Raw genomic sequence first — 25,638 nt, 5'->3', positions numbered from 1 at the left:
TAGAATTAAGGGGCAATTACTTTTGCAGGTAGGTTTGGATAGTTCTTTTCTTAATAAATGAAATCAACCTTTAAATTTACATTTTATATTTACTTGGGTTATCTTTGTCTTATATTTCAATTTGTTTTACGCCAATGCGTATTTCCGTTCGGTTGTCATGGTGATATGATAGTTGTTGTAATATGACGAACACGGTAGGTCGTGATTGGACATCCGACAACTAAGGTGTAACCATGACAACAGGCTAAACTAGCTAGTTATTGTGCGATAATCGCTTAGTATTGTGCAGTTGGCCTTAAAAAGCGATTCGGTCAACAAACTGCGCACATGCTGCACACAATAACCGATATATCTGCACATATCGTAAACACTTCTTTTTCTGCATCCGCATCGCAGAGGATAAGGGAATCCCAGCCTTTTCCCTTTTTGACACCGCCGGGCTTCTGTACTCTTTTGAGACAATCGCTGGTAGCAAACCAACGATAACCCTCAGCCCCTTTGCGAACAGGTGAAAGTATCCTCAGACAGTTTTCATGTGAGTAATCCTTCTTTAACACAAGTCAGTGAGCGCATTGAAAAAAGGAGATCAACGTGAGTCCACGCGTGTGCTTTTAACTGACATGGAGCGGCACTTTTGCACTTGTTTAGGAGCTAACAACACTGGCTAAGCCTTAGCTGTTACGCTGCTGCTATGCGATGCTAATCTAGCTGTGTCGACTAACTGTTTGTAACGGAGCTCTTTAAATGGTTTACATTTATCTGTAATACTGTCTGTTGTCATAAGATCACAGTGCTGACTCCGTGTGTAGCTTTGTATGGAGGTGTTGGCTGAAATACTGTGGTACTAAAAAAAACCCAACAACAAACAAACAGGTTGTGAATATGCGCTAACTCGTCATTTTATGATCTGCTCTAAGTTATTCTGAATAAACTGTTGTACATTTATCTGCTTTCATCGTTCAGTTTGCCTTCTCACGATGGCATCGTCTGCAATGATCACAGTCCCCACCACAGCATCCCGCTTTGCCCTGCTACAGATAGATTCAGATTCGGATTCGGACACCTCCGAGTCGGGGAAGGCTACCACCAAAACTGGACGGGACTCCTCTGGGAAGCCCCGACAAGGAAAAGCAGGTGCAGCCGGAGGGAAAGCTGCTCAGGGCAATGACAAGAAGAAAGACAAGAAGAAGAAGAAGAAAGAGCAGCAGCAGAGTGAGGCAAATGAGGTGAATGAGTGAGATGAACAGCCTGCAGCTCTCTGCCTCTTACATATGTGTTATTTTGCAGTGACATGAAGAAAGATCAGGCTCTTCAGTCGTTTCACTTCTCCTGAAGCGAAACTGCAGAGGGCAGGGAGAGGTAAACAGGTTGTGGTTTGCTTTTGGTGTGCTTGCTACTAATGAAGTGAAACAAATGCTGTTCAGATGATAAGTGTGTAAGTTGTATTTCGTTGAGGTCATTAAAATTTTATATTGTAAAGTGCAATATTACAGAGAAAACCTCAAGATTCAGACAAACCCCTATGATTTTTAACATCATTTGGTGATGGTTGTGAAACTAGTCTCTGGTTATCAGCGCTGAACTTATCTAAAGCTATTACATTGCAGAAGCCTACATACAAAGTCCTCATAAATGAGCATGCAGGTATGCTTTCTGCCTTCTTGGTGATACTGATATCTGGCCAGATTTTTATTCAAAGCTGCCAGTGTGATAGCTTTCATCTTTAATAAATCAAATAACATAGGAGTAGACAGCATCCAGTGGATTTTGCAGGCTAAATTCTTATATGGAATTGGTCCAATCCCAGGAAAAAATACTAAATAATAAAAAAATTGGTTTCAGCACAGTTAATCAGTTCAAAGTGCAAGTTTTCTGGTTTTTTGTTCTTGCATCTGACTGTAGTTAGACAGAAATTAGACTTACATAAGCAGGGAGTTAAAACATGATCTTGCCTCAGAATCTGTAATGTGAAGATTTGAAGACTGTCTCCTTGGACTCTGTAAATATTAAAAAATATATATATATTTTATTGACCGGTTCGTTAAAAAACAAAATGGGGAAAATGAAAATGTTCAGCTCTGAGAATAACAATGTTGCAGCACAATTAAAAGGAATGTGTTCAGGCCCAACACCCACTTAAACACATTAACAAATCCTCCTCCACTCCACAGACACAAGGTCAAGGTCAAGGTCAGATTTATTTATATAGCACATTTCCAACAGCCGATGCTGCACAAAGTGCTTAACAATAACAATAAAATTAAAAACTACAGTGTAATACAATAATAACAATAGAAACAATAAAATAGAAGAATTGAAACAATACTAACTAATTCAGATAAATCCAAAATGCTTGGGTCATAATGTGTTAAAAGCCAGAGCGTAAAAGTGTGTCTTTAGTAAAGATTTAAATTGCTCAAGAGTTTGAGCAGATCTAATATTAAAGGGGAGACTATTCCAAAGTCTGGGACCTGCCACAGAGAAGGATCTATCACCACGAGATTTGAGGTTAGTCCGTGGAATGGACAACAATAGTTTTGAACTAGATCTCGTGGGTTTTCCTGGAGCATAGGCAGAGAGGAGCTCTGACAAGTAGGGGGGGGCTCGGGCGTTGAGTGACTTAAAAACAAAAAGTAAGAGTTTAAATTGGATCCTGTAGGGGACAGGGAGCCAGTGTAAAGAGGCTAAAATTGGGGTTATATGCTCTCTCCGTTTGGTACCGGTTAGCAGGCGAGCAGCAGCATTTTGAACCATCTGAAGGCGATGGATGGTGGCATGATCTAGGCCATAATACAATGAATTGCAGTAGTCCAATCTGCAAGTAAGAAAAAGGTGGATGATACGCTCGAAGACGTCAGCCGGAAGGTATGGCTTTATCCTGGCTAGCTGTCTTAGCTGAAAAAAACAGGACTGAACTACTGCACTCACCTGCTTATTCAATTTAAAAGAACCATCAATGTAAACTCCGAGGTTTTTTACATGTGTTTTACAATACGAGGAGAGGGTACCCAACGTGCTGTCGATATGATTGAAATTGCCAAAAATGACAACCTCAGTTTTGTTTTCGTTTAGCTGTAAAAAATTTAATGATAACCACTGTTTAACGTCGTCAAGGCAGCGTAATAAGAGCTGCGGTTGATCTGATCCTGATTTTAAAGGTAGATAAATCTGTAGATCATCCGCAAAGCAATGAAATGAAATGCTGTACCGCGAGAAGATGGAGCCCAATGGCAGCAAATAGAGTGCGAAGAGGGCGGGACCCAAAATAGAGCCTTGAGGAACGCCGTATTTAAGAGGAGCTAATTTGGAGTTGTGGGGGCCCATATTGACATAAAAGAACCTTTCTGTCAAGTAGGAGCGAAACCACTGAAGGGCAGATCCTTTTAGGCCAGCATGCGATTCTAGCCGTGATAACAGGATGTCGTGGTCAACCATGTCAAAAGCTGCTGACAAGTCCAACAGTAAAAGGGCAGCATGGCTGCCAGAATCCATAGTTAAGAGAATATCGTTAAAAATCCTTAAAAGTGCTGTCTCAGTGCTATGTAATGATTTAAAACCAGATTGAAATTTTTCTGAGATCATATTAGAATCGAGGTGTGCCTGCAACTGTAGATAGACCACTTTCTCCAAAACTTTAGATAGAAAAGGAAGCTTTGAGATGGGCCTGTAATTAGACAGAACAGTTGGGTCCAGGTTTTGTTTTTTAAGAAGAGGCTGAACTACAGCTTGTTTGAAGCATAGTGGGACGCAGCCTGTAGTAAGGGACGTATTAATCAATTTCAGAATAAAAGGGCCAACAATATTAAAAGTGTTTTTGAGCAGACTCGGGGGAAGAGAATCAGAGGGGCAGTGTGATGATCTTAGGCCACTAACTATCGCGGTCAGGTCCTTAAGGCAGACGGGATCAAACTGCTCTAAGACAGCTGAACACACAGGTGGAGGGCTTTGAACTGAGACAACAGACAACGAAACAAGGGCCCTAATCGATAAGACACAAACCACAGGCAGCATACATCCTGAGAAAACAGACCGTTTTTTGTTGTTGCTGCGCGCACATAGACAAGTTGATGGTTTCTACAGCTAACAATAGAATTTGTGTTTATGTCAATAATGATGACATCAGGTTGTTTTATCTTTCTCTCTATTAGTTGCGTAATCTGGCCTTCAAAAAGATTCCTCAGAAATCTTCTGCCCCTTCTCCCTGTATGACGCTGTCAGGAATAGCCGGTGAACTTCTCAATCCTACGTCGGTGGACCAGGATACACCGTCGGAGGGTTGGCAGCAGTGGAAGCAGAGAGACGAGCAGGTTTAGAAATGACAGCTACTCACATTACAGATGAGTGAGATAGTAAAACTTGTATGACTGTCCCTCATAGAGCAGCACAGGCCACACCTGACCTTACACACAGCACGAAAAGTCCCTAAAATTCAATGTTCTTCCTTTTCTTTTAGATAACCACAGAACTATATGAGGCAGACTTGGAAAAAGCCTTGATTTTAAGTAAACTGGAGTATGAACAACAGAAGCAGGTACGCTGCAGGAAAACACTAATATTCTCATTTTGAAAGCCACATTTGGGGGCACAGATGTCAGAGCTGTATGTTCACTTTTACGTAAGTCGCACATCGCTCTGACACACCTGTGACATGTTCACTTAAATTATAAGTCAGCGTATTACCTTATTCCTTCTTCATGTTGGTGATTAAAGGATCTTGTTTTAAATGACTCTGCCTGAGTTTCTGTGGGTTAAAAACAAAACAGAATTTATTTCTGGTATGCAAAGCAAGAACTTGAGCTAACTGAAGTCAAAGCATCTGCTTTCATTCATCAGAGCAACACAAACACGTCCTCGCCAAAGTCACGGTCAGGAAAAGAAGGTGGAGGCAAGAAGGACAAAAAGAAGAATCAGCAGGCAAAAGACAAAAAGACAGTTTCTCTGCAAGACTTCCAGGCTGAAAGCAGTGCAGGTGAGACCAGCTTACAGATTACTTTAAAGTCTTATATATGGACCTCATATATATGATTTACTACATTGCATATATTGTTATTTTCTTGTAACTAGTTATTGCATTGTGTTTTCTCTTTGCAGAAAATTTAAGTAGAAAACAAGAGAAAGAGGTGAGCCGGTTCCACTCTGTTTACTTTATATTTTATAGATTGCACAGAAATGTGAATGAACAAGTGAGGGACGAATTAAAGATAAAATTAATTTTTTAATATTTTGTTTGTAACTTAAAAAAATGTGTAAAACATCAACCAAATTACCTTCCAGGACTCCAGAACGGCTAATTTAGCACTGGGAGTCGGGCAGGACGAACGTTTTTTTAATAAGTTGGAAGATGATGTCAGTCGGATAATCCAACGGGAGAAAAGACGCGAGCAGTATACGAACAGCCAGGGACAAGAAGTCAGCACGTCAACAGAACACGAACCAGTGAGTGGACACAAGTACCACAAAATACTCGCGTAGCTCTCTCATTAACTCGGGTATGAAAGTGAACAAAGTTAGCTTTTCCTTTGAGTTTTGGTTAGTGATTAACTGCCTCAAGGTACATCTGAAAAGCTGTTTGTGAAACTGCATACATGCACCATTACCAAAGTGAAGTTTCTTTTTCTTTACTTGCTGATTTTATTTCATGTTTTTCTTCCTGTTAGGACCCCAGAGCGGAGCAGCTGAAGTATGAGCTGGAGAAGAAAGATCAGGAAATTGATAAGCTGAAAAAAAACATTTCACAGTGGGAGGTCAGCACCCATAAACAGTTATCTGATCTAATCATCTTTCAGTTTCAGAAGGACAGTGATTTTCTTTTTCTTTTCCTGTATGATGAGTCACAAAAAGGAAATTTGATTTTCACAGCTGTAGAAACGGTGAAGTTAATCAGAAAAATCTCTGCCATGTTTAAAGCCAAACAGGTTGGGTTTAGTGTTGGTTTGTCATCATCATTAAGATGTTCTTACTCAACTCACGTAGGCTGTGGGCTGCTATGGCACTGTTAGTTAGTGTGGACTTCTTCTGTAAAAAAAAAAAAAGTCTACATATTTAATTTTCAACTGCATATTTTTATCACTGGACTCTACTAGAGTAGCTTTGGATGATTCATAATTCAAAAATACAATTTTTCTCATTCTTGCCTTTGTTCAGCCCTCTTTGACTGTGTGAAACAAGCAGTTTTAGTTCCTCTCCCTGCGAGCCACTTTCCGCTGATTTGCTGCCCTTTAAACAGCACAGAGCCAAATCAGAATCAGAATACTTTATTGATCCCTGGGGGAAATTATTTTTTGTTACAGTGCTCCATTTTAAACCAACATTAAGACAAGACAGACAATACGCTAACTAAGAATAGTACAATATATACATATATATACATACATACATACATAAGTCACTTATAAATAAATAGTTGGAAAAGAAACATGTGTAGCTGTAGCAGCAAACGGTGTGTTAAGTGGATGCGTTGTACAGGGAGATGGCCACAGGCAGGAATGATTTCCTGTGTCGTTCAGTGGTGCTTTTCGGTAATCTCAGTCTCTCACTGAACTGAGATTACCGAAAAGCAAATCAAATCAAATCAAAGCTGTGAGTCTGAGATAACCACGTTAGTGCATCCACTCTCAGTAACACCATACAGAGACAAGAGTTGAAAATGTCAGAACGTGAGCATGTTGATCAGTCTGAAGCTTTTGGCTTATTTCACTCGTCGTTGAAACTATATGCATGATTAATATGAGCGTTCCCCACTGTAACACTGTGACAGAAAAAAGGAAAGGTGACCACACCTGCAGCCAACACTTATTGCGTCACTGTTGTGTCCAGTGCTACAAAAAGAATCTTTCTTTTTGTCTCTGCAGGTAAAATACAAAGAGGTGAAAGCAAGAAATGCTCAGCTGCTGAAGATGCTGCAGCAGGGAGAGAGTGAGTTTGATAACACAGTAGATACAGTTTGGTCCAAAAGTATTTGAACAATGACACTTTTTTGTTGTTGTTGTAATTTTTTCTTCTGTACAACAAGACAACACTTCTGGATTTTAAATCAAACAATCGAGATGTGGGTGAGGTGCAGACTTCTGCATTAAATGATTCTGAATTATCGATATATTTATGCACAGTCCTCCATTTTCAGTGGTTCAAAAGTAATGGCAGAATTGACTGACTAGCATTTTCATAGACGGCTAAGGCCGTCTTATTTCATGACAAATGAAGTAGATGAAAGCTGCTGTTCTAAGTGAACTTGCATTTCTTAACTTTTCCCTCCAACTCCTAATAAGAGATCCAAAGAGAAGTCATTGTAAGTAAGAGTGACCTGCAAACAAAGGTAGGATTGACTGAATATAGAGGAATATGTATGTTGTTGTCTGCAATTGCTAAACAACGAATGTAATGTGTTTGCCTGCGATTGAGTCACATCTCAATTGTCTTGATTTAAAACCCACTGTGGGGGAGAATCATTGTCCAAAAAGTGGTTGTTTTGACTATCCTTTCCTTTCCTGATGAAGATATCGTGTGTGATGTTTCTGTTCTCTCTCTTTTTCAGTGAAAGACAAAGCAGAAATTCTTCTACAGGTAGAGGAGCTACTGCATATTAAAGAAGAGCTGTCTTCACAGGTGTGTGTGTGTGTGTGTGTGTGTGTGTGTGTGTGTGAGAGAGAGAGAGAGTGTTGGGGGGATTCTAAATTTGTAAATCTGTGTTTTTCATTTTAATTAGGTAACATTATTGCACGCTGCCCTCGAACAAGAGAGATCTAAAGTAAAAGGACTGCAGTCAGAACAACCAAAGCACCAGGTGACAGTACAAATACTCTTCTGTGTGGTATCTTCATTGTAGGAGAGAAGAACTGGTGTTAAAGTGTTGTCTCCATCTTCATTTACGCTGAACTGACTGCATACTAGTTTATGATCATGCATGCACCTCATTGCTTTCGTGGATTTCTGTAGAAACTGTGGAAACCTAACAGAAAAACTTCAGCCTGTAAGGCAGGTAAAGTCAGAAAGTGTCAGCGTAAGTAAGCCAAAGGACAGAAACATAAAGAGTTTACTCGGCCCAGTCAGGGAAGCAGTGAGCTTAGATTCAGGTCAGAGCATTTGAACACTTTTTCTTTATTTTTAAGTCAATATGGTTTCTTTTTTTTTCTTTTTTCCCCAGTTGATAAAGACTGTGTTTGCCTCATTTATGTTCTGTTTCTACATCCATCTTTTGACTTGAATTAATAAAAGCACACAAACAGATCTGATATCCATAAATAATTGTGTCCTTTCTGCAATTTTCTGTTTCACAGGGAAACAAGAAAGGGAAGAAGGGCTCAGAGGCAGATCTATGAAGGTTTCAGAAGGAAAATGCCTGAAAACAAAATGAAATAAACAAATGAAGAAACCCCTGAAGAATATTCCCACTATTGATCAAAATCAGGGTTTTTTTTTTTTGTTGTTGTTGTTGTTAAATCTTAGACTCCTGGTCAGTCTGTTTTGCATGCCCTCCCTAAACACACACACACACACACACTAACAGAAAAAGCTAGATTTGGCACGATATGTTACACAATTAAATAAGATTTACAAGAGGCTTTCTGAAATAGCGACAAACGTTCTAAGCTTGTGTTAAAGTAGCTGCTTGGCACATCGTGCTGCCCTCTTCAGGCCTCAGAGTGCCTCTGGATCTCCTGTACTGTTGAAGGCTCTGTGCCTGATCTTTAAAGGTTTTGTTGCCAAAATGACAGGTGTGTAATGCAAAGTTGTTTTGTTTCTTTATTTTCCCACTGTTAAGTAAATAAATTACTTTTTCAGTGAAAATGTGGTTTTACTTTTTGTGTGTGAAAGCATCGAAGAGCCTAAGAGGAATTTAAAAAAAAAAAGTGTAAAAGTGCCTCAAACAAGCCAAAAAAAAATTGTATTTGAGTCATTAGATGTTAACATGAGCCAGATGAAAATAAGATACTTTAAATCTGCTCGGGTCAAATCTCAAAAGGAAGAAGGATTTAAAATTTTTTTAGACTATTGTCATCAATTACCACTTATCACCTGTGCGTCACCTTTGGAGGCTGTTAAAATTATAATGATTCATTATTGTTGCTGGAATGAGAGTTTAAAAGTGAACTGAGAGCATCTAGGATTTGAACTGCTGTCTGATTTTTATGGTGCACTATATCTTTAAGTTAAGTCTGGTTACATAACTGGCTTATTAAGTATTTTATTTTTGTTAGTCGAAGTGCACTCAAAAACTGTTATAACAGGCAGCAGGGGCATCAGATCTGTGCATAGTAGCAGCTAGGTGTGGGCTTTGCGTGTCCACCTCAGTGACCGGTGTGGCCTCAGCTGGCACACATCCGCACAACTTATTGCCGAGTCATCGGGACAGACACGCAGCCCGCGTCGGGACGGTGTGCTCCTGCTCTGCACCGTGTTTAAAGGCCCGCGGGCCGGACAAGTGATGTCGGCAGCAGTGAAAGACGAAACTACAACACCGAGACACCGCCGCAGGGCTGAAAGGATCCACGTTACCGTCACAAGTGTCACGGAGAGCAGAGACTTCATCGTTAGAGGAGACTGCACCGTCAGACAGGTCAGGGAAGCACAATCAGCCAGCTGGCCTCAGAGCCTTGTAATAACAGGCTGACAACGTCACTGAGACTTTTATTTTCATGCCATAACAGACTGAAATTAATGTTTTTGTTAATTTACGTGGCTAAAGAACTAAGGGGGCGGATCACTAAAGGTACTAATGTGGTATATAAATTGGAATTGGACTCATGTGCAGCCCAGAGTGCTAATACAGATTTATTATGTGAAAAGTGACTCTGCACGTTTGAAGATTGTTTTGAATGGAATAACTGTGTGAAAAGAGGCAAAAAAGGAGTATTTTTTTTAAGTATTTAGCACGAAGTTGAGTACTAGCTAAAGAGTGGCCCTGAATCCAGTAACAAAATATAATTCAAAGGCCACTTCATTAGTTACATCTGGACGCCCTTTAAGTTTGTGGTATAGATTCAACAAGGTGCTGGAAGCAGTTATCAGCATCTTCACATGACATGAGAGCATCACACAGTTGTTGGTGTACATCACAGGGGGTGGCTGTAGCTCAGGAGCTAGAGCACGCCATCTACTAATCAGAAGGTCGGTTCAGTCCCTTTATATCTGCGTGCTAAATATCCTGGAGATACTAACCCCAAGTTGGTTTCTGATGCATCTATCAGAGTGTAAATGTGCGTGCGTATGTTTGATAGAAACCAATGAAGTACAGTGCTGCTGTATGAATGGACGAATGAGGCATGTTGTACACAGGAACCAGTCCATTTATCATTTACATCCATGTTTGACATCCCAAAGGTGCTCCACTAGATTGAGGTCTGGTGACTGTGGAAGTCATTTGAGTACAGTGAACTCATTGTCATGTTCAGGACACCAGTGTAAGAGGATTTGAGTTTTGTGGCATGGCTCCTTATTGTGCTGTAAACAGCCATCAGAAGATGGATAAAGGGTCGCCTTGGGTCACAACTGTACTCCGGTAGGCTGTGGTGTTTACGTGAAGCTTAGTTGTACTAAGGTACCCAAAGTGTGCCAGTGAAATATCCTCCAAACCATTACTACACCACCACTGGCGAAACCTCTGATACAAGACAGGATGAATCAATAATTTCCTGTTCTTTACCCCAAATTCTGACTGTGTACCATTTGAATTTCACAGCAGAAACTGAGACTCTTCAGACCAGGCAATGTTTTCCCAATCTCATACTGTCCAGTTTTGCTGAATCATACTTTTAGTTTCCTATTCTTAACTGACAGGACTGAAACCTGCTGTGGTCTCCTGCTGCTGTAGCCCATCTTGTTCAAAGTGTGACGGGTTGTGTGTTCAGAGACGCTCTTCTGCATGCATGGTTGTAAAGAGGGGTTATTTGAGTTGTTGCGTTCCTTTCAGCTTGAAGAAGTCTGGCCATGCTCCTCTGACGTCTGACATCAAAAAGACATTGTCACCCAGATAATGACCACTCCTTGGATATTTTCTCTTTTTCAGATCATTCTCTGTAAACCCTAGAGACAATTATGTGCTAAAATCATAGGAAATCAGCAGTTTGTAAAGTGCTCAGATCACCATGTCTTTCTCAAACAACCATCGCCAGATCACCTTTCTTTCCTATTCTGATGCTCTCAACATCAGCAGCATGTTTGAACTTCAGCAGGTCATTTTAATCATGTTTTCTACTCTAAATGTTTGACTGGCTGATTAGATATTTGTGTTTAACTAGCAGCTGAATAGTTGTACCTAATGAAGTGGCCACTGATTGTATGTTATTATATGTATATGGGTGTATTCAGTGGGTTTACTGTTGTCACACAATTCAAAATCATATATTGGATTGTAGTTACTGGTTTGTTAATGTGTATATCACTTAAATCTTTCCGCCGGAGATGATTATATTACATGTACACTTTATTTATAGTCAAACCGCATAATGTACCATCTATGGAATGCCAGGGCTGCCAAAATGAGTTAATTAAATACGCCATTAAATAATTTATTAAATGTGTCAATAATAAATTAAATACATATTTATGACATATTTAATTAATTAATTATTGACACATTGAATTAATTATTTAATGGTGCATTTAATTAATTAATTCTGGCAGTCCTGGCATTCCATAACTATGTAGATTCCTATTTTAAAATCTTCAAAATAATAATTCACTGAATTCCTAAAATAAATGGTGTGAAGTGCAGAGTACAGTATTTGCTTCCAAAAGATAGTAAATTTAAATAGAAAACACCATAACATGAATCACTTAAAGTAGAAGTACACTGTAACTGTACTTAAGTAAAGTCTTGAATAGTCATACTCTGCTACATTGAATTACTGTTTCTTTCACTGCCCTCATCTAACGGTTTTGGTGGAGAGACCCCAGGATGGAAGTTATATTGGCTGGTGCCACCCGAGGCCCCTGTCTGGATATGCCCCTGGTGTCTTTGCTGCTGATCTTTGAGCTGGTACAATGGGGGTTATCACCATTAAATACACCATTAAATAACAATGGGGGTTGTGTGTTTCTGTGTGTGCAGTTTAAATGGGGTCTGTCAGAGCACCTGGGAGCCTCAGCAGAGGAGCTGGTTCTGATCCACTCCAGTCGAGTCCTCAAAGACTCTGAACCCTTGAGTCACTTTAAAGGACTAAATGGGTCGGTACGCCTCAGCATGATCCAAAGGTATGAACAACCTGCTCTGTTTATGGCATGGGTTCATGCCGTCGCTAGTAATAAACCAACATTTGGTATTAATAAAGATAAAGAAAATAAAGATATAGGTCCAGATTTACTAAAAGGGGCAAAATTGTATGTGAGTCCAATCACCCAAATAGTGCTCATAGGCGTGGTGAGTTTATTGGGAATTTACAAAAAATTGTGCTGTTTTCTAAACACAGTGTAGTCAGTTCATTTCAATATCAAGAAAAAAAAATAAGACAGATTTTACTTTCTTTTTTAAATTACATGTCACATATGTCAGTAAATCATTGTGTGCGCTTGTGTTAAATATTGTTCCTCCTGTGTTTTGCGCCTTACTTATGCAACAGAGTCAGCTGCAAAGAACTTTAGTGACCTCTTAAGAAAATATTGCAGACAAATCTGGCACTAATAAAAGGCAACTGCACATTCATTAGCTGTAGCTATATTTATTATTTGCTTTTAAATCATAGTAAATATTAAAAACACTGCCTTACATTGGATACCACATGTACCACATTGGGACTACACAGCATTTTTATTCTTTGCTGTTTATTGTGCATATTCAGAGAATATTCCACATTTTTATTGGCTCTAGTTTTCAAAGTGCAACAATACAGAACTTTCACTTTTCTATTTGGCTTTTATAAAATGTCTGTGCAGAGAGCAGGGAATATAGAAATAATATATAATATAAATATATAAAAATATATAGCCTCATGAAAAACTACATTAAAACCCAGTAAAATAAAATATTAAAATAGAGCAAATAAAATATTAAATTTATCAGAATTTAATGAGTGTCTTCCCAAAGCAAATCAAATAAATCTATGAAAAAGCCAAGAAAACTACTTATTACTTGGAAGCTTGTGGAAGGTGAGATTTTAGAGTACAGGGAGAACATTACATATAAGTCACATTTTAGGTCGTATATATAAAGCACTGGTAGTGTCTCCCACTTTGTCCCACATCAACGTACATTTTGCTCCACATTTAATTTGATAGAATCTGATCACCCCACTATCACATGAAGTATTAAACAAAATATTATGTCTGCAAAGATTCTCAGTCAGAGATCTGCACACTCTGCTCTTTAAAATTAAAATTGTAGAAGTAATTTTAAGTAATAAGTAACTTCTGCCTTCAGGTTCCTTTGATATACAGTCTATTTATACCAAACTTATGTAAAAAAAGAAAAAACAACTGGGTATCTGTCTTAGGCCTCAGCATTCATCTGCTCCACCTCCCACTGACCCAGACCTCCACCCTGAACCGGATAACATCACACCTTCCCCTACTTCTCCTCTCTGCCTGGGTAAGATGTGCAGAACACGGGAACTCTTCTCGCCTTTAACTATTTTCATAAATCTAGTTTGTGGTTCTCATTTCTCCAGACTTCTTTGTTTGAGCTTCAGCTGCTGCTCTGTACTCAGCTCCTCAGTGAACTTATAATCTGTCATTCTGTTGATTCCACCTTGTTTCTGTAGTAGAAGGTCTGGACAGCCTTGTCCTTGAAGACAGCGGGACTAGCTTCTTCCCGGAGCTCCAGCGCCAGATGGAGAACAGATTGCTGGCTGACCCAGAAATGATGCACCGTCTCCTGGGCAGCCCCTTTGTGCAGAGCACCCTCTCCACCTCTAGCCCTCAACTTATCAGAAAGCTCATTCTGTCTAATCCCCAAATTCAGCAGCTCCTGCAAACAAACCCAGAAGTGGAAGATATGCTTAACGACAAAGATGTCATAACACAGGTGGGTATAGTGGATGTCAGAGCATTGTAACATCTGTACTAACATTAGAGTAGACACTTGCAAAAATGTTGTTATTTTAACCTTTCTAATTTCACTGCAGTATGAGTACAGTTGCTTCCTCCTTGCCTGATTTCTCCCTCCGATATTTTGAGTATGTTTTTGCACTTATCTCTCTTTCCAGTTGCTGGAGCTCATCAAGAACCCTGACATGATAGAAGAAATGATGAACAATGAGGACAAAGCTTTAGAAAATTTGCAGTCAGAGCAGGAAAATCCTGAAGTCATTACTGACAATTCTGACCCAGAAGCAAAATTACAGGTGTGACTTTGAAAATGATGATTATTATAGGTCAGGTTAAACTTATCTTGTATGCTTAACCTGTTTTCTTTTTAATATCTGCTTTGCCTTTTACCAGAAGGTAGGAGCATCTGCATCGGTGACTACATCACCCGGAAATCACCACATACTGGAGGGTGAATCCAATCAGACGTTCTCTGGTCACTCGACAGATCCTCTCAGTGAACTGACTGCCACATCCAGAGCTAGGTCAAACTCTCAAAGCAGCATCACAGCAGGCATGAGCTTTATGCTTGAGGCATTCTTAGGTTATATGTTTTTAAATGTGTTAAATATTTTAAAGATATCATTGAACTGCTTTTTAAAATATTCTATTAATGGCTTCCTGCTTCAGGCATGCAGTCACTGCTAGAAGAGATCACTGCCAGTCCAGGTCTATTGGAGAGCCTGCTGTCTGGGCCATACGTCAGCAGTCTTTTAAACTGCCTTAGCCAGAACCCTGACCTGGCTGCACAGGTGATGCATGGACACTTTAATTCTTAAATGTGCAGTATTTTCACTAGGCAACTGCAGGACAACATTTTCCTTCTTCCTAAACAGCAGAGATATCTTATATAGTTCATCCTGCTTTCATTTTTGCATTGTTGCAGATGCTTCTGAGCCACCCTTTGTTGGCTGGAAATCCTCAGCTGCAGCAGCAAATGAGAAAGGAGATCCCTGTCTTTCTGCAGCAGGTCTGCTTATTCCTCTAACTGTTAACCTGCTGTCTTTCAGCTGGATTAGATGTCTGCAATACATTAGGAAAACTAATAATTTTCTTGTTCCTGGACAGATGCCATGGTTTTTCATAAAATCCATGTAGATATGATCATCTTTAGCAATGCAGGAAAACGATTCTACTCTGACTCCGTTGCTCAGTGGGTATGATTAATAACTTTGCCATTATCAATAATGTGCAGATGCAGGCTCCAGAGCTGCTCTCGGCCATGTTGAACCCCAGAGCCATGGAGGCTCTGTTGCAGATCCAACAGGGCTTGCATACTCTGGCTGCAGAGGCTCCAGCTCTCATACCTGCGTGAGTAAAAACAACCTAAGGAGATCTATTGTGGTGGAAGAACTGTGTTTCAAAGACAGAGAAACCTTATCGCCAGTCTTGCCCGTCATGCAGGAATGCTCTCGGAAACACTGGAACAGGTATCGGTGCCACTTCTGAGCATCCATCTGACTCCATTCCGAACAGCCAATCAGGAAGCGGCCAACAGGCTGCTTCAGCGACAGAGCAGCAGCAGCAGCAGTTTGTACAGCAGATGCTACAGGCCCTGGCTAACACTAATAACGAGGTACTACCTTATAAACTTTTTGTCTGTCTCCAACGTTGAGTCTCAATTTAAAATATCAGTAGTAAATAGCATTTTGACAGTAAATGAGAATTTCCCTTAGGCAGGCAAATGATACACGCCTTTGATATTTAGTGATTCAGTACTTTTAAAAAACTACGCAGTATAAAGAGTGACTGACTGCTTGATATCAGCTTGCATTAACAGCTGCTGGTATGAATGTGGATAAATTAGAGTACCACACTACATCTCATGGAGCCAAATGATGTCTAATTTGTTCAGTGGTTTAAACTATTATAGCCTACATTTTAACCTACTGAAGCAGGTCCAGCTGGGCCTCAGTGACTCAAATTCTAGTTAATCGTTAAAGTTTCAGAGTCAGTGCTTCTACTTGTGGATCCAACATTTACTTAGTGGGTTACAGCCCCGGTAGAGTCGCTGTTTTCTGGTGGGAAGGAAGGTGGCATTAGTCTTTCCCTTTCTTAGATACTGACGCTTTTTTCCTGCAGAACCACTAAACTCGGCTGAGTGCTGCCAGCATTCAGCTCTGGTGGTTATTGCCACAGAGCTTTTTGGTGCTTACTCCAGTGTGTGAGGGAGTGTGGTTCTGACAAACTTATTGACTTATTTCTCTTTTTTGCTTTCGATTTTATTGCAGTGCTCCTTTTTTATCCCCCGCAGCAGCGACTTGGGCATCTCTTTGAGTTCAATTATTCATAAAAACTTTTTTTCATGCCGCCTCCTCTCCTTTTCCTCCCCAAAACATTTACCTTTGTTTCCCACATCGCCTGGACTTTCTTCTGATTCATATCCAGATGTTTTTGCACCTGAAGGGAGACTCATACCCAAATACCCAGAAACAAAACTGGGTGTCTGGGTTAACAAAATCACTAAATCTGGGAAGGTTTATTAATCTTTTCCAATTTGTTTAAAAGGATTCACAATTAAATCGCTAATTATGATCTCATTTTGAATTCTTTCACACATTATTTTAATAAGTAAGACTTTAAATAACTCTCGTGTCATGTTGTGTCAGGTCCATCACACAGACAGAGAGTTCAAGGAGGAGCTGGAGCAGCTGAGCTCAATGGGCTTCAGAGACAGGAAGGCGAACCTTCAGGCCCTCATCAGCACAGGAGGAGATCTCACCACTGCTATACAACACCTGCTTAGTCTCTGACACGTATTCATCCGTGCACATATACACTGCAAAAGATAAAAACATAAGAGAATAAAAAGCCATACTTACTTGATGCACTTTCAAAAACTAACTTATATCACACACATAATGTTAAACTCTGTTTGTTGTCCTACACTTACACTTTAAACTTCAGTCAAACAAATTAAAGGTCTGAGGATGGTGAATGGTGCTGTATGCATCTATGATATTGAGGCATACAGGTACATGTAAAACTGACTGAGAAGTGAGACAACAGGAGGAGGATTTTTACATCCTTATTGTCCTTGAAGTGTGAGTGTGTGGGTTAATATTAGAAACAAGAGAACACAATGCCTTTCACTGTCTTATATGCACCAGTCATGGTCTGTGTAGACTCAAAATTCCCCAAAAGTTGAGACACAATGTAAAATGTAAATAACACCAGAATACAATGATTTGCAAATCTATTAAACCCATATATTAATTTTAAAAAATGAAAAAAAAAATAAGTTCATTTCATATTTGATGGTATCATCCTTCCCAAAAAAGTTGGGTCAGGGCCATGTTTACCACTGCGTAACATCCCCCTCTTCTTTAATCAGTCTGTAAAAATCTGGGAACCGAGGAAACCAGCTGCTGGACTTCTGGGAGAGGAATGTTGTGTTTCTTTGTTGTATTTTTCACAATCCTCCAAATCTTTCCAGTTGGTGAAACATCTGAAAGGCAGGCCAGTTCAGTACCCAGACTCTTCTACTGAGTCGTGCTGTTGTAATAGATACAGTCTGCATTAGCACTGTGTTGCTGAAATAGAAAAGCTGTCATCTGGATGGAGCATACGTGTCTCTAGAACCTCTACATACCTTTCAGTGTTGATGGTGAATTTTTAGATTTGCAAACTTCCAATTCCTACACACTGATGCACTCAAGTATCATCAGTCATTATTGAACTGAACGGCGATAACAAGCCAGATAGTTTTAGACAGTTTTCAGCGTCCGTATTTTCCAGAATTTCAAAATAAAGTTTTTGTCACCACAGAAAAAATTTCCACGTTGTCCATTTTAAACGAGCTTTGAGAAAATGGCATGGATCTGGATCACTGTTTACATGCGGTTTCTTTGTTGCATTTAACCTGCATGGTGAACTGCGTTCACAGACATGCATCAGTTTTCCTGACATGCATCAGGAAAACTGGAAGTTTTCCTGATCACATGCAGGGATTTCCAACACAGAATCATGTCTGTTTTTAATGCAGTCCAGATTTTTTAGAATTTTTTTTTGGATAATATTATGACAAAATATTCAAAATCTTCACATTTTTGCATTGTGGGAAAGTATCAGAATTATTCCACAAATTGTAAACTCACTTTTTTGGTGAATCACAGGCCACTTTTACTTCTGACAAACTCTGCCTCTCGAAGATGCTCTTTTTATACTCCATCACGTTACTGACCTGTTGTAGATGAACAAAATCAGGTGTAAAATGGGCATTCAATGTTTTGTTTTTCTTTACTAAAATGTACTTTTCTGGTCTTCCGTTGCCCCGTCCCAACTCTTTTAAGATGTGTTGCTGCCATCAAATTCAAAATGAGCTCATATTTTTCCAGAAATAGTGTGCGTTTATGAGATTTGCGTATTATTACATTATCTACATTTTACACAACAGCCCAACTTTTTTGGAACCAGGGTTGTTATAGACTGTAGACATAAAAGAATGCAAGTTTGCAGAAATATTCACATTATATTGTTATTATTATCAGAATCGGAATACTTTATTGATCCCTAGGGGAAGTTATTTAATCTCTCTGCTGCCACACTTTAAAGCTCAGGCCTCTTCATGTTGCCACCTGGACAGTCTAATGAAAGCTTTTAGCACCCTGAGACAGTCAGATGTCCTGGATGCACGCAGAAAATTTGCACTCTCATTCTCAGCCAACAGACTGAGCCAGGAGTGCAATATGTTCCGTGATGTTCCCACTCTGTCTAGCTGCTACTGCGGCTTCTGCACCACAGGCTCTAAAGACCGTAAATAATTACAAAGTTTGTCTTCGAACGTAGACTCAGTTTCAAAAGACGTTCAAAGAAAGAAGATGACTTCATGCAAAGTCCAAACCTGCTTGGAGGTCAGTGTTTATCTTGAGGTTAGACACGTACAGAAAGTGAGGTTTGCACAGCCAAGAGAAAATCACATCAGCCATGAAATACCTGATGTGATGCTCTCCCTTAAGCTTGAGCTCTATGCTGCAGTATTTTTGCACCATAAGGAGCAGGCTCATTTATCTCCTTGTGGATTTCACGAGCAAACAACAGACTGAGCAACATCCTTTAGACGACTCGTGGCTCTGTTGTAAACAGAACTATTAAATGCTGTTATTTACTTTGAATTCAATTCTGTTGTTTCTCATTTATGTAAATACGTGCTATTTGTTGCTGAATTTATGAGGCTTTGTATAAGATGCGTTTCCTCCACGCCTCTGTGTTCAAATATAATGTTCTGCAGTTGTTCTGCAGTAGGGTCAAACAGCAGCATTAGTTTAGCAGGATTTTCTGTGGCTACAAATTGTTCTTTTTGGGTAATAATGTATTAAGAATAAGTATGATTAAGTATTTAATCCACAAAATTGTAGAAATAACACTCCTCAAAGCTTTTCTTTCTAATATCTAAACTTGCACTACCCCACTAGAAACACTAGGTGGCATTTAGAGTCTTTTAGTATGGCTTGTATGAAAATCAATTTGAATCTGAGATGTAGCAAAGTAGGTCAAAGTTAACTCATTGTTATTCTCATGTTATTGCCTACAGTATTAAAATGTAAGCCAGAAATCCACATCTGCATGCTCACCTCTGCAAGATATACAAACTGGGTCAAATGTGTTATTCCACTTACTGAAACTGTACAGACCCATGCACTGAACAACATTAAAAGATGTTCTTAAACTGAGAGCGTTCCTCTGCTTTCCATTCCTGCCTTTTGGGGGCTTACAGCTACCTGACCCACGGGACACGTACTCTGTCATCAGATGGATGCGCTCTGCTTGACAACCTGCATGTGTTTGTCTGTTGCCGCCAGACTGGGGGGGGGGGGGGTTAATCTCCAGCAAAGTGTGTGTGCGGCTGAATGTGTGAGATATGAGAGTAGCCGGGAGGGGGGGTTTCTGGATTAGAAGCTCCAAAAATATTCGGGTTGAGGTTTGTAGATGAGTCACAACACTAGAACAGCTCCACAAGTGCAGGTGTGAGAGAGTGTGTCTGAGTGTTTGGTCTGAACCTCACAGAGGGGAGCAGTGAAGTGTTCAGGTTAAATCTCTTTAATGATTCGACTTTGTCGGTGTGAAGATTTCAATCTCAGAAGAAACTTGTTATCCTGAAAATGATAAAGAAACATTCTCAGCAGAGAAGACACTGTGCAGAGTTTTCTAGGGCTCTAAAACAAACAAAGATGCTTATGTGACCTGACTATCTTTGGGTTTGTTGAGGACAATCATCAGGACAAATAAAGAGCTTCCATGTGTTTATTCCAACTATTAAAAAGATCAGCATCACATCATTTATGATCAAACACTCGAAACGTCCAGAAGTCCAGGGTATGTGGAGAAGTAACAAAAAATGTCCAGATTGAAAAAGAAGGCAAAATTAGTAATGAAATACGTGTGTGTTTGTTTTTTTTAGTTAAAGGATTCAACTAAAGGAGATTCGTCACATGTTATCACTATGAAAAGAAGAGAAACACAGTAAAACCTAAAAGCTGGTCACTTAACAAAAAACAATTAGCACCATCTTCCACTCCACACAAATCTATCTGGCCTTAATTAAGCACTCTGGTCTTAGCAGTACAGCAGGGCGGTACCTAAGGCAGGACACACCCCCACAGGCAGAAATCACAGCAGGCTGTAAAAACCTTTTATCTTCACCATGGCATATTCTTAAAAGATACCATCCTTAAATACGCACAAACCGGTTCAGTTTCAAAGCTTACACACATACACACAATGCATTTATTAGAATGGCACCTAAATATTTAAATGTTTGCAACCAGCTAGAACTCTCGAAAATCACACATACTGTGTATTCCACTCTTCACTAAATAACTAATGAGCTCGTCAAGCCTGCCACACTCTGTGGTTTTACATCAACACTGAAACAGTGATTTATTTCTCATCCTCACTACAAACCAGACATTAATTAGCTATTCAAAAGGGACTAGAACAACAGTAAAGGCCACACACTCTGTGTTGTTCTACTTAGGCAAACTGCTGGTGCTAAAATGTCACATGACAGTGTGATTACACTGATGTTCATCATCTTAGTCTGTCATGTTGACATGTTAATCATTTCTATCACAGCTTTGTAGGTATTTAGTTTTCAAGTATCTAAAAATATTAATTTTGTCCTAATAAAGGCATTAATCATACTTTTTATTACTCCCGAGGCCTTTAAATCTATTACAAAATTTACAGAGATGTTATATTTCTGTAAAATTATATAGATTTAAGTTTATATAAAAATGGGCTCCATGTTGTATTTAACTTATTCACCTTACATGCTAAAGATGCCCACAGGGACCCCAGAAGGAGACACCACACCAGCCTCGTGGAGTCACAACTTTCCAGTCTTTGTCCAAGCCTGGGTAACTAGGAGGGGAACATCAGGAAGTGCATCTGTGACAATATAATAATCGAACATGTGGATTCATCTACTGCTCAACTGTTTTCAAGATATTCAAGGGAAAGAGGGAAAAAAAGCAAACATCTGATGTCCACTGTCAAGCTCGTGTGCCAGTCCATCGAGTAGATGCTGGATGTTTTCAAATAAGTGGAAACTGTGACTTCCTGGTTGCTGTGGAGAGCCACACAGGGAATCACCAAAGTCATTCAAATGTAATCCTGCAGGATCCTGAATATTTGCTGGAATATCAATGTTACAGCTGCTAAGGATCCCATGTGGTCTGTTGTGGTGGTCAAGGCTACGCTGGTAGCCCTGACCTGTGGTCGATTAAGTGCCTTTCAACCTCCACAGCCATATCATCGATGCCCCTCTGGATGTCCAGTGTCAACACATTCTCCTCATCAGACGGAGCCTCTAAAGTATCAAACTGGGAACGCAGCATGTCGGCTTTCATATAGTGACCCCTCCGGGCCACCATCCTCTGGTAAATGAATTCATAGTCACCACGAAGGAAAAGAAAAAAGACATCAGGAGAAGCCGGAGGGAAGATTTCTTGGTCTGTCTCCGAAGGGGAAGTGAGGGCTTTGGAGCCATGGAGGAGGATCCGTCTGTACTGGTGCTTCAGTGCAGAGCACACCAGGAGAGCATCAGAGCCTGAACTCCTCTCTCTGTGACAGGAAGACATGAACATATGTACAAAGTTGCTGAGGGCAGGAATGAATAACTACTGAAGTTCAGACTGAAAAAAATAAGCTTAAAGTAAACTTTAGTCTCAACAACTAAAGAGAAAAAGATTGACGCAAGGATGAGCGGATGGAGAAAAATAAGTGCATCTGAGTGTGGAAGAGTTAAGCAGAAGGACTCTTTGATGTTGCCGCTGACGTTTTTAGAAAAAGACGACACACTTTTTGCTTCTCCCTCACCTCTTTTCCTCACGTAATCTGTCTTTACTCCCCAAACTGTTTTTCCTGGCTCTCTGGTTTTCATCTCAAGTTTCACGACCATCGTTGACATTTTTTCTCTCTCGACAATTTCATGCCTGCACATTCTCACCTCGCTCCTCTGCTCTTCATCTCTACCTCTAAACCCATCATCTTCTCCTTTATGTCATAAAAAATACCTGTTTTCATGAAACGTGTGTGTGTGCAGTTGGCTTACAGCAGATATTAGGGTAAATTGCCACAAAACACTGGCGGCCATCAGTTTTACCCCCTCAGTCACAAGATTTTTAGAAAACTTGACCTCTGACCTTGACTGTGAGGTCGAGGTCAAAATCCTGCCGCCTCGCCCTCCTTTTTGTAACCTTTGATGTGATGACAACACCCCCCACATCAACCTTTAAAAGGCTGATGGTTTAAAAAAAAGCCAATGTTGTGTCCTTTGAAATGATAGAACTTATGTATTTGTAGAGATTGGTTAGCGCTCACCTCTGAATGACTTCGTGTAGTTTGAGAAGCCACGGCAATCTGTCCTGCAGAGACAAAGAAATGCAAACACTAAACACAAAAACTGATTTTTGTTGTGCACAGCTTAGTTTAAGATTGTGTATTTAACTCCTTTAAATAGTTTTCCAGCTGGTGTGTATATATATATATATATATATGGCTAAAAGAAAAGTCACCACATGGATTTAACTACACAAATAACTAAGAGCCTTCCGCTGGGTAATTACTGCGGTGAATAACGTGTTTCGGCTGGCAACAAATGATTTAACACAAACTAACGACATGAGCAGCTCCTCATTTGTTAAAGAAACATTTTGAAAGACATTGTGGAAAAAAAGGGTCAAATTATTGACTTGTATCAAGCAAATTGTAAAATACTCGTGGCCTTAAGAAAACCACATATCAGTGACGCTAATTGGGGAAAAAAGAGCTCTGATATTCCTGGAGGCAAAACAAAAAGGTCATGTGGTCTGAGGAGTCCAGATCTACTCTGTAATGAGTGGAAAGAAAACGGTAAAGGGTAAGAAGAGAAGAGGATGAAGTGCTGCAGTCATTAACCCCACTCCCTACCACACGAGCCTGTTATGAAGTGGGGTTGCTACAGCTGGTCAGGTCTAAGGTTCAGCAACATTATGTGCCCAAAAATGAGGTCAGCTGACTACCTGAGCCTACTTAACGATCAGGTTTTTCCATTAATTAATATTTTTATCCCTATTGGCAGGGGCATATTCCAAGATGACAATACCAGGATTCATCGGGCTCAAATTATGAAAGTGACTATGGAAGCGTCAGACATCTTTTTAACTCTGTGACTGGACACCACAGGGTCCACCTTTAAAGCCCACTGAGAATCTTTGAATTATGCTGGAAAAGACTTGAAATCTTGTCTGTTTCCTTCAAAAAGACATTTGATGACCTTCCCTGTACTCTCATTTACAAGTTAGAATACTTTGGTATCCGTCAATGAAGATGTGATTTAATGACTATTACAATAACTTCTGGGTAACAGTTTTCAGCAGATTAAACCCAGAGAAGGTACTTCTCTCACTTTTGACAATCAAACATGTGGTTCAACCTATGCAAGCTCCTCAGGAACACAGAGGCTGCACAGATCTGACTCACTCCCTTGCATGCAGGTTTCTGAGCGCGCTCATGTCCTGTTTGGTCACGCCAACCTCAACCTGCCAACTCTAATAGTAGCATGAAAGACACATTTTGCCAGAGCCTGACAGTAATCCTGTATTTACATTTCTGCTCCACTCCTCGCACATCATTTATTCTCAAACTGCCAACTGTTGACAATTTTTAAAATATGCCAAAGGGTTGGACGGAGCACGTCCCTGGGTAATTCTCCTCGCTGTTCAAAGCAGACCTCTGAGTGGGAGGTTATCATCTGCCACCAAACACCGCTACCGGTGAACTGCTGCCAAATGCTGGCGGGGGCTCCTCTGCCTGTAAGCCTGTATACTCAACTTTGGCAGGAAGCCAGACAATTGTTTGGAGGGCTCCCTTTATTTAAAAAGTCAGCATGGATGGGGAGGAGATGAGCCCTGAACAAACAGATAATAAATGACTGAACTGAATTTCAGGACTGACGGTTGTTATGAAAAGTTCAGCATCGCTCCCTGCTGCTTTCACTGTCTGCACGACTGAAGCTCCCTCCGGCTACTTGTGGATTTTGTGCATTTCTGTAAGTCAAACAGAGTTATTTAGTCCTGACAGAAGAGAGACTGAACGCCATAAATGATTGACATGTAAGTGAAGCAGACAGAATGCACACTCACACTCAGACACACACACACACACACACCTGGGCTGACCTGATCTGTAAGCGCTTCACCGCGAGACATCTTCTCGATGTTCTCCCGTGGGTGGAAGTCATCCCCTTCGTACAGGGGCCAACCCAGCTGATGGGTAAACACACATGGACAGAAGAGTATTAGGCACACAAGGAACCAAGAGGGAGGTGTGTGTGTGTGTGTGTGTGTGTGTGTGTGTGTGTGTGTGTGTGTGTGTGTGTGTAGGGAGGTTGTTGGTTAGAGTTGAGGCTACTTACCTTTTCAGATAGGAAGATCCCAAAGGTGCTTCTATATTTAAAATAAATAAATAAAGAGTATCAAGGACAAAACTGGTTTAGCAACATTTGAGAAATGTTGCAATAAAACAACTGTCAGCATCCTTTAATATCATAAAAATATGATATTATTATTAACTAATTTTGAAAATATTCACTTTTTTTGGACCTTCTCTTTTAGCTGTGAGAATTTTCTACCTCTTTTTTGTGCTGTTTTCACTGTCTTAAGACATTGTTTTTATGTCTTTATTTTGTGTGTTAACCACATTGAGTTTACATGTAATAAAACGTGTAATATAAATAAAATTGCCATTGTCTGTCAATATAATCTCTATTAAACAGGGTATCGTTATATACTGATGGTTATAATGGTACAGAAACAGCTCATTTACTTTTGTTTCACAAAACTTGTGCATGAAATACATGAACATACTGTGTACATACTTTCCACAACCCGAGACTCCCATTATGATGTAGATCATCCTGGTTGTGGTTCTTCATGCACTATATTTAAAGCAGGTTTTTCCTGAAAAGGATTAAACAAGAAAAAGGAAATAAATATATCTGATTGTAAGATTTTAGAGCTTTAAAGTTTAAATCAATATTAATAAATTATTGTAAAAATACATCATTAGAAGTGAAAAGCACCCACTGAACATTTTACTTAAGTCAAATTAATAATGACAATCGTGAGAACTAACTGG

The 25,638-nt window shown here is 39.9% G+C and overlaps 3 protein-coding genes across 11 annotated transcripts in view; 2 read left to right on the top strand and 1 right to left on the bottom strand.

The window, feature by feature from the left end:
- The first annotated feature begins 228 nt into the window (after positions 1-228).
- gkap1 (G kinase anchoring protein 1) lies at positions 229-8,773 on the top strand. 3 transcript variants are annotated; one of them, XR_003274090.1, is made up of 13 exons: positions 229-535; positions 964-1,226; positions 4,149-4,307; positions 4,454-4,531; positions 4,834-4,969; positions 5,092-5,120; positions 5,275-5,436; positions 5,658-5,744; positions 6,852-6,915; positions 7,535-7,605; positions 7,706-7,783; positions 7,936-8,072; positions 8,277-8,773. XR_003274090.1 is itself a non-coding variant. In XM_026188028.1 (12 exons), the coding sequence occupies exons 2-12, from the start codon at positions 978-980 to the stop codon at positions 8,316-8,318; spliced, it is 1,155 nt and encodes a 384-aa protein (XP_026043813.1). In that variant the 5' UTR covers positions 231-535; positions 964-977; the 3' UTR covers positions 8,319-8,773. The 3 variants fall into 3 exon arrangements, 1 of the variants encoding a protein (XP_026043813.1); XR_003274091.1 differs by lacking the exon at positions 229-535 and adding an exon at positions 567-591; XM_026188028.1 differs by lacking the exon at positions 7,936-8,072 and having other exon boundaries at positions 231-535.
- A 430-nt stretch (positions 8,774-9,203) lies between these two features.
- On the top strand, positions 9,204-17,222 carry LOC113034303 (ubiquilin-1). 2 transcript variants are annotated; one of them, XM_026188747.1, is made up of 11 exons: positions 9,204-9,556; positions 12,050-12,192; positions 13,428-13,522; positions 13,695-13,957; positions 14,139-14,276; positions 14,377-14,533; positions 14,650-14,771; positions 14,906-14,989; positions 15,215-15,330; positions 15,424-15,595; positions 16,629-17,222. In XM_026188747.1, the coding sequence occupies exons 1-11, from the start codon at positions 9,425-9,427 to the stop codon at positions 16,770-16,772; spliced, it is 1,566 nt and encodes a 521-aa protein (XP_026044532.1). In that variant the 5' UTR covers positions 9,204-9,424; the 3' UTR covers positions 16,773-17,222. The 2 variants fall into 2 exon arrangements, with proteins under 2 accessions (XP_026044532.1, XP_026044531.1); XM_026188746.1 differs by having other exon boundaries at positions 14,374-14,533.
- Positions 17,223-20,246: 3,024 nt separating this feature from the next.
- The window catches only part of LOC113033145 (IDNK gluconokinase), a 6,822-nt gene continuing 1,430 nt past the window's right edge, over positions 20,247-25,638 (bottom strand). For all 6 annotated transcript variants that reach the window (XM_026186570.1, XM_026186571.1, XM_026186568.1 and 3 more), the window contains 5 exons: positions 25,379-25,460; positions 24,917-24,947; positions 24,681-24,767; positions 22,843-22,886; positions 20,247-22,083 (listed from right to left, as the gene is read on the bottom strand). In XM_026186570.1, the coding sequence (XP_026042355.1) occupies positions 21,714-22,083; positions 22,843-22,886; positions 24,681-24,767; positions 24,917-24,947; positions 25,379-25,416 (570 nt within the window). In that variant the 5' untranslated portion in view covers positions 25,417-25,460 and the 3' untranslated portion in view covers positions 20,247-21,713. The remainder of the gene's footprint in view (positions 22,084-22,842; positions 22,887-24,680; positions 24,768-24,916; positions 24,948-25,378; positions 25,461-25,638) is intronic.

The sequence above is a fragment of the Astatotilapia calliptera genome, chromosome 12 (assembly GCF_900246225.1).
Source record: "Astatotilapia calliptera chromosome 12, fAstCal1.2, whole genome shotgun sequence".
Classification (NCBI taxonomy): domain Eukaryota; kingdom Metazoa; phylum Chordata; class Actinopteri; order Cichliformes; family Cichlidae; genus Astatotilapia; species Astatotilapia calliptera.
Note: the sequence above shows the minus strand (reverse complement) of the source record. Positions and strands in the feature narration are given on the sequence as shown.

Coding starts and splice junctions, on each gene's coding strand:
- gkap1 (XM_026188028.1), top strand. CDS start 978: ATGGCATCGTCTGCAATGATCACAGTCCCCACCACAGCATCCCGCTTT. Junction 4,532..4,833: donor AGTATGAACAACAGAAGCAG/GTACGCTGCAGG, acceptor TTCATTCATCAG/AGCAACACAAACACGTCCTC. Junction 5,437..5,657: donor CGTCAACAGAACACGAACCA/GTGAGTGGACAC, acceptor TCTTCCTGTTAG/GACCCCAGAGCGGAGCAGCT.
- LOC113034303 (XM_026188746.1), top strand. CDS start 9,425: ATGTCGGCAGCAGTGAAAGACGAAACTACAACACCGAGACACCGCCGC. Junction 13,958..14,138: donor ACAAAGATGTCATAACACAG/GTGGGTATAGTG, acceptor CTCTCTTTCCAG/TTGCTGGAGCTCATCAAGAA. Junction 14,534..14,649: donor TCAAAGCAGCATCACAGCAG/GCATGAGCTTTA, acceptor TTCCTGCTTCAG/GCATGCAGTCACTGCTAGAA.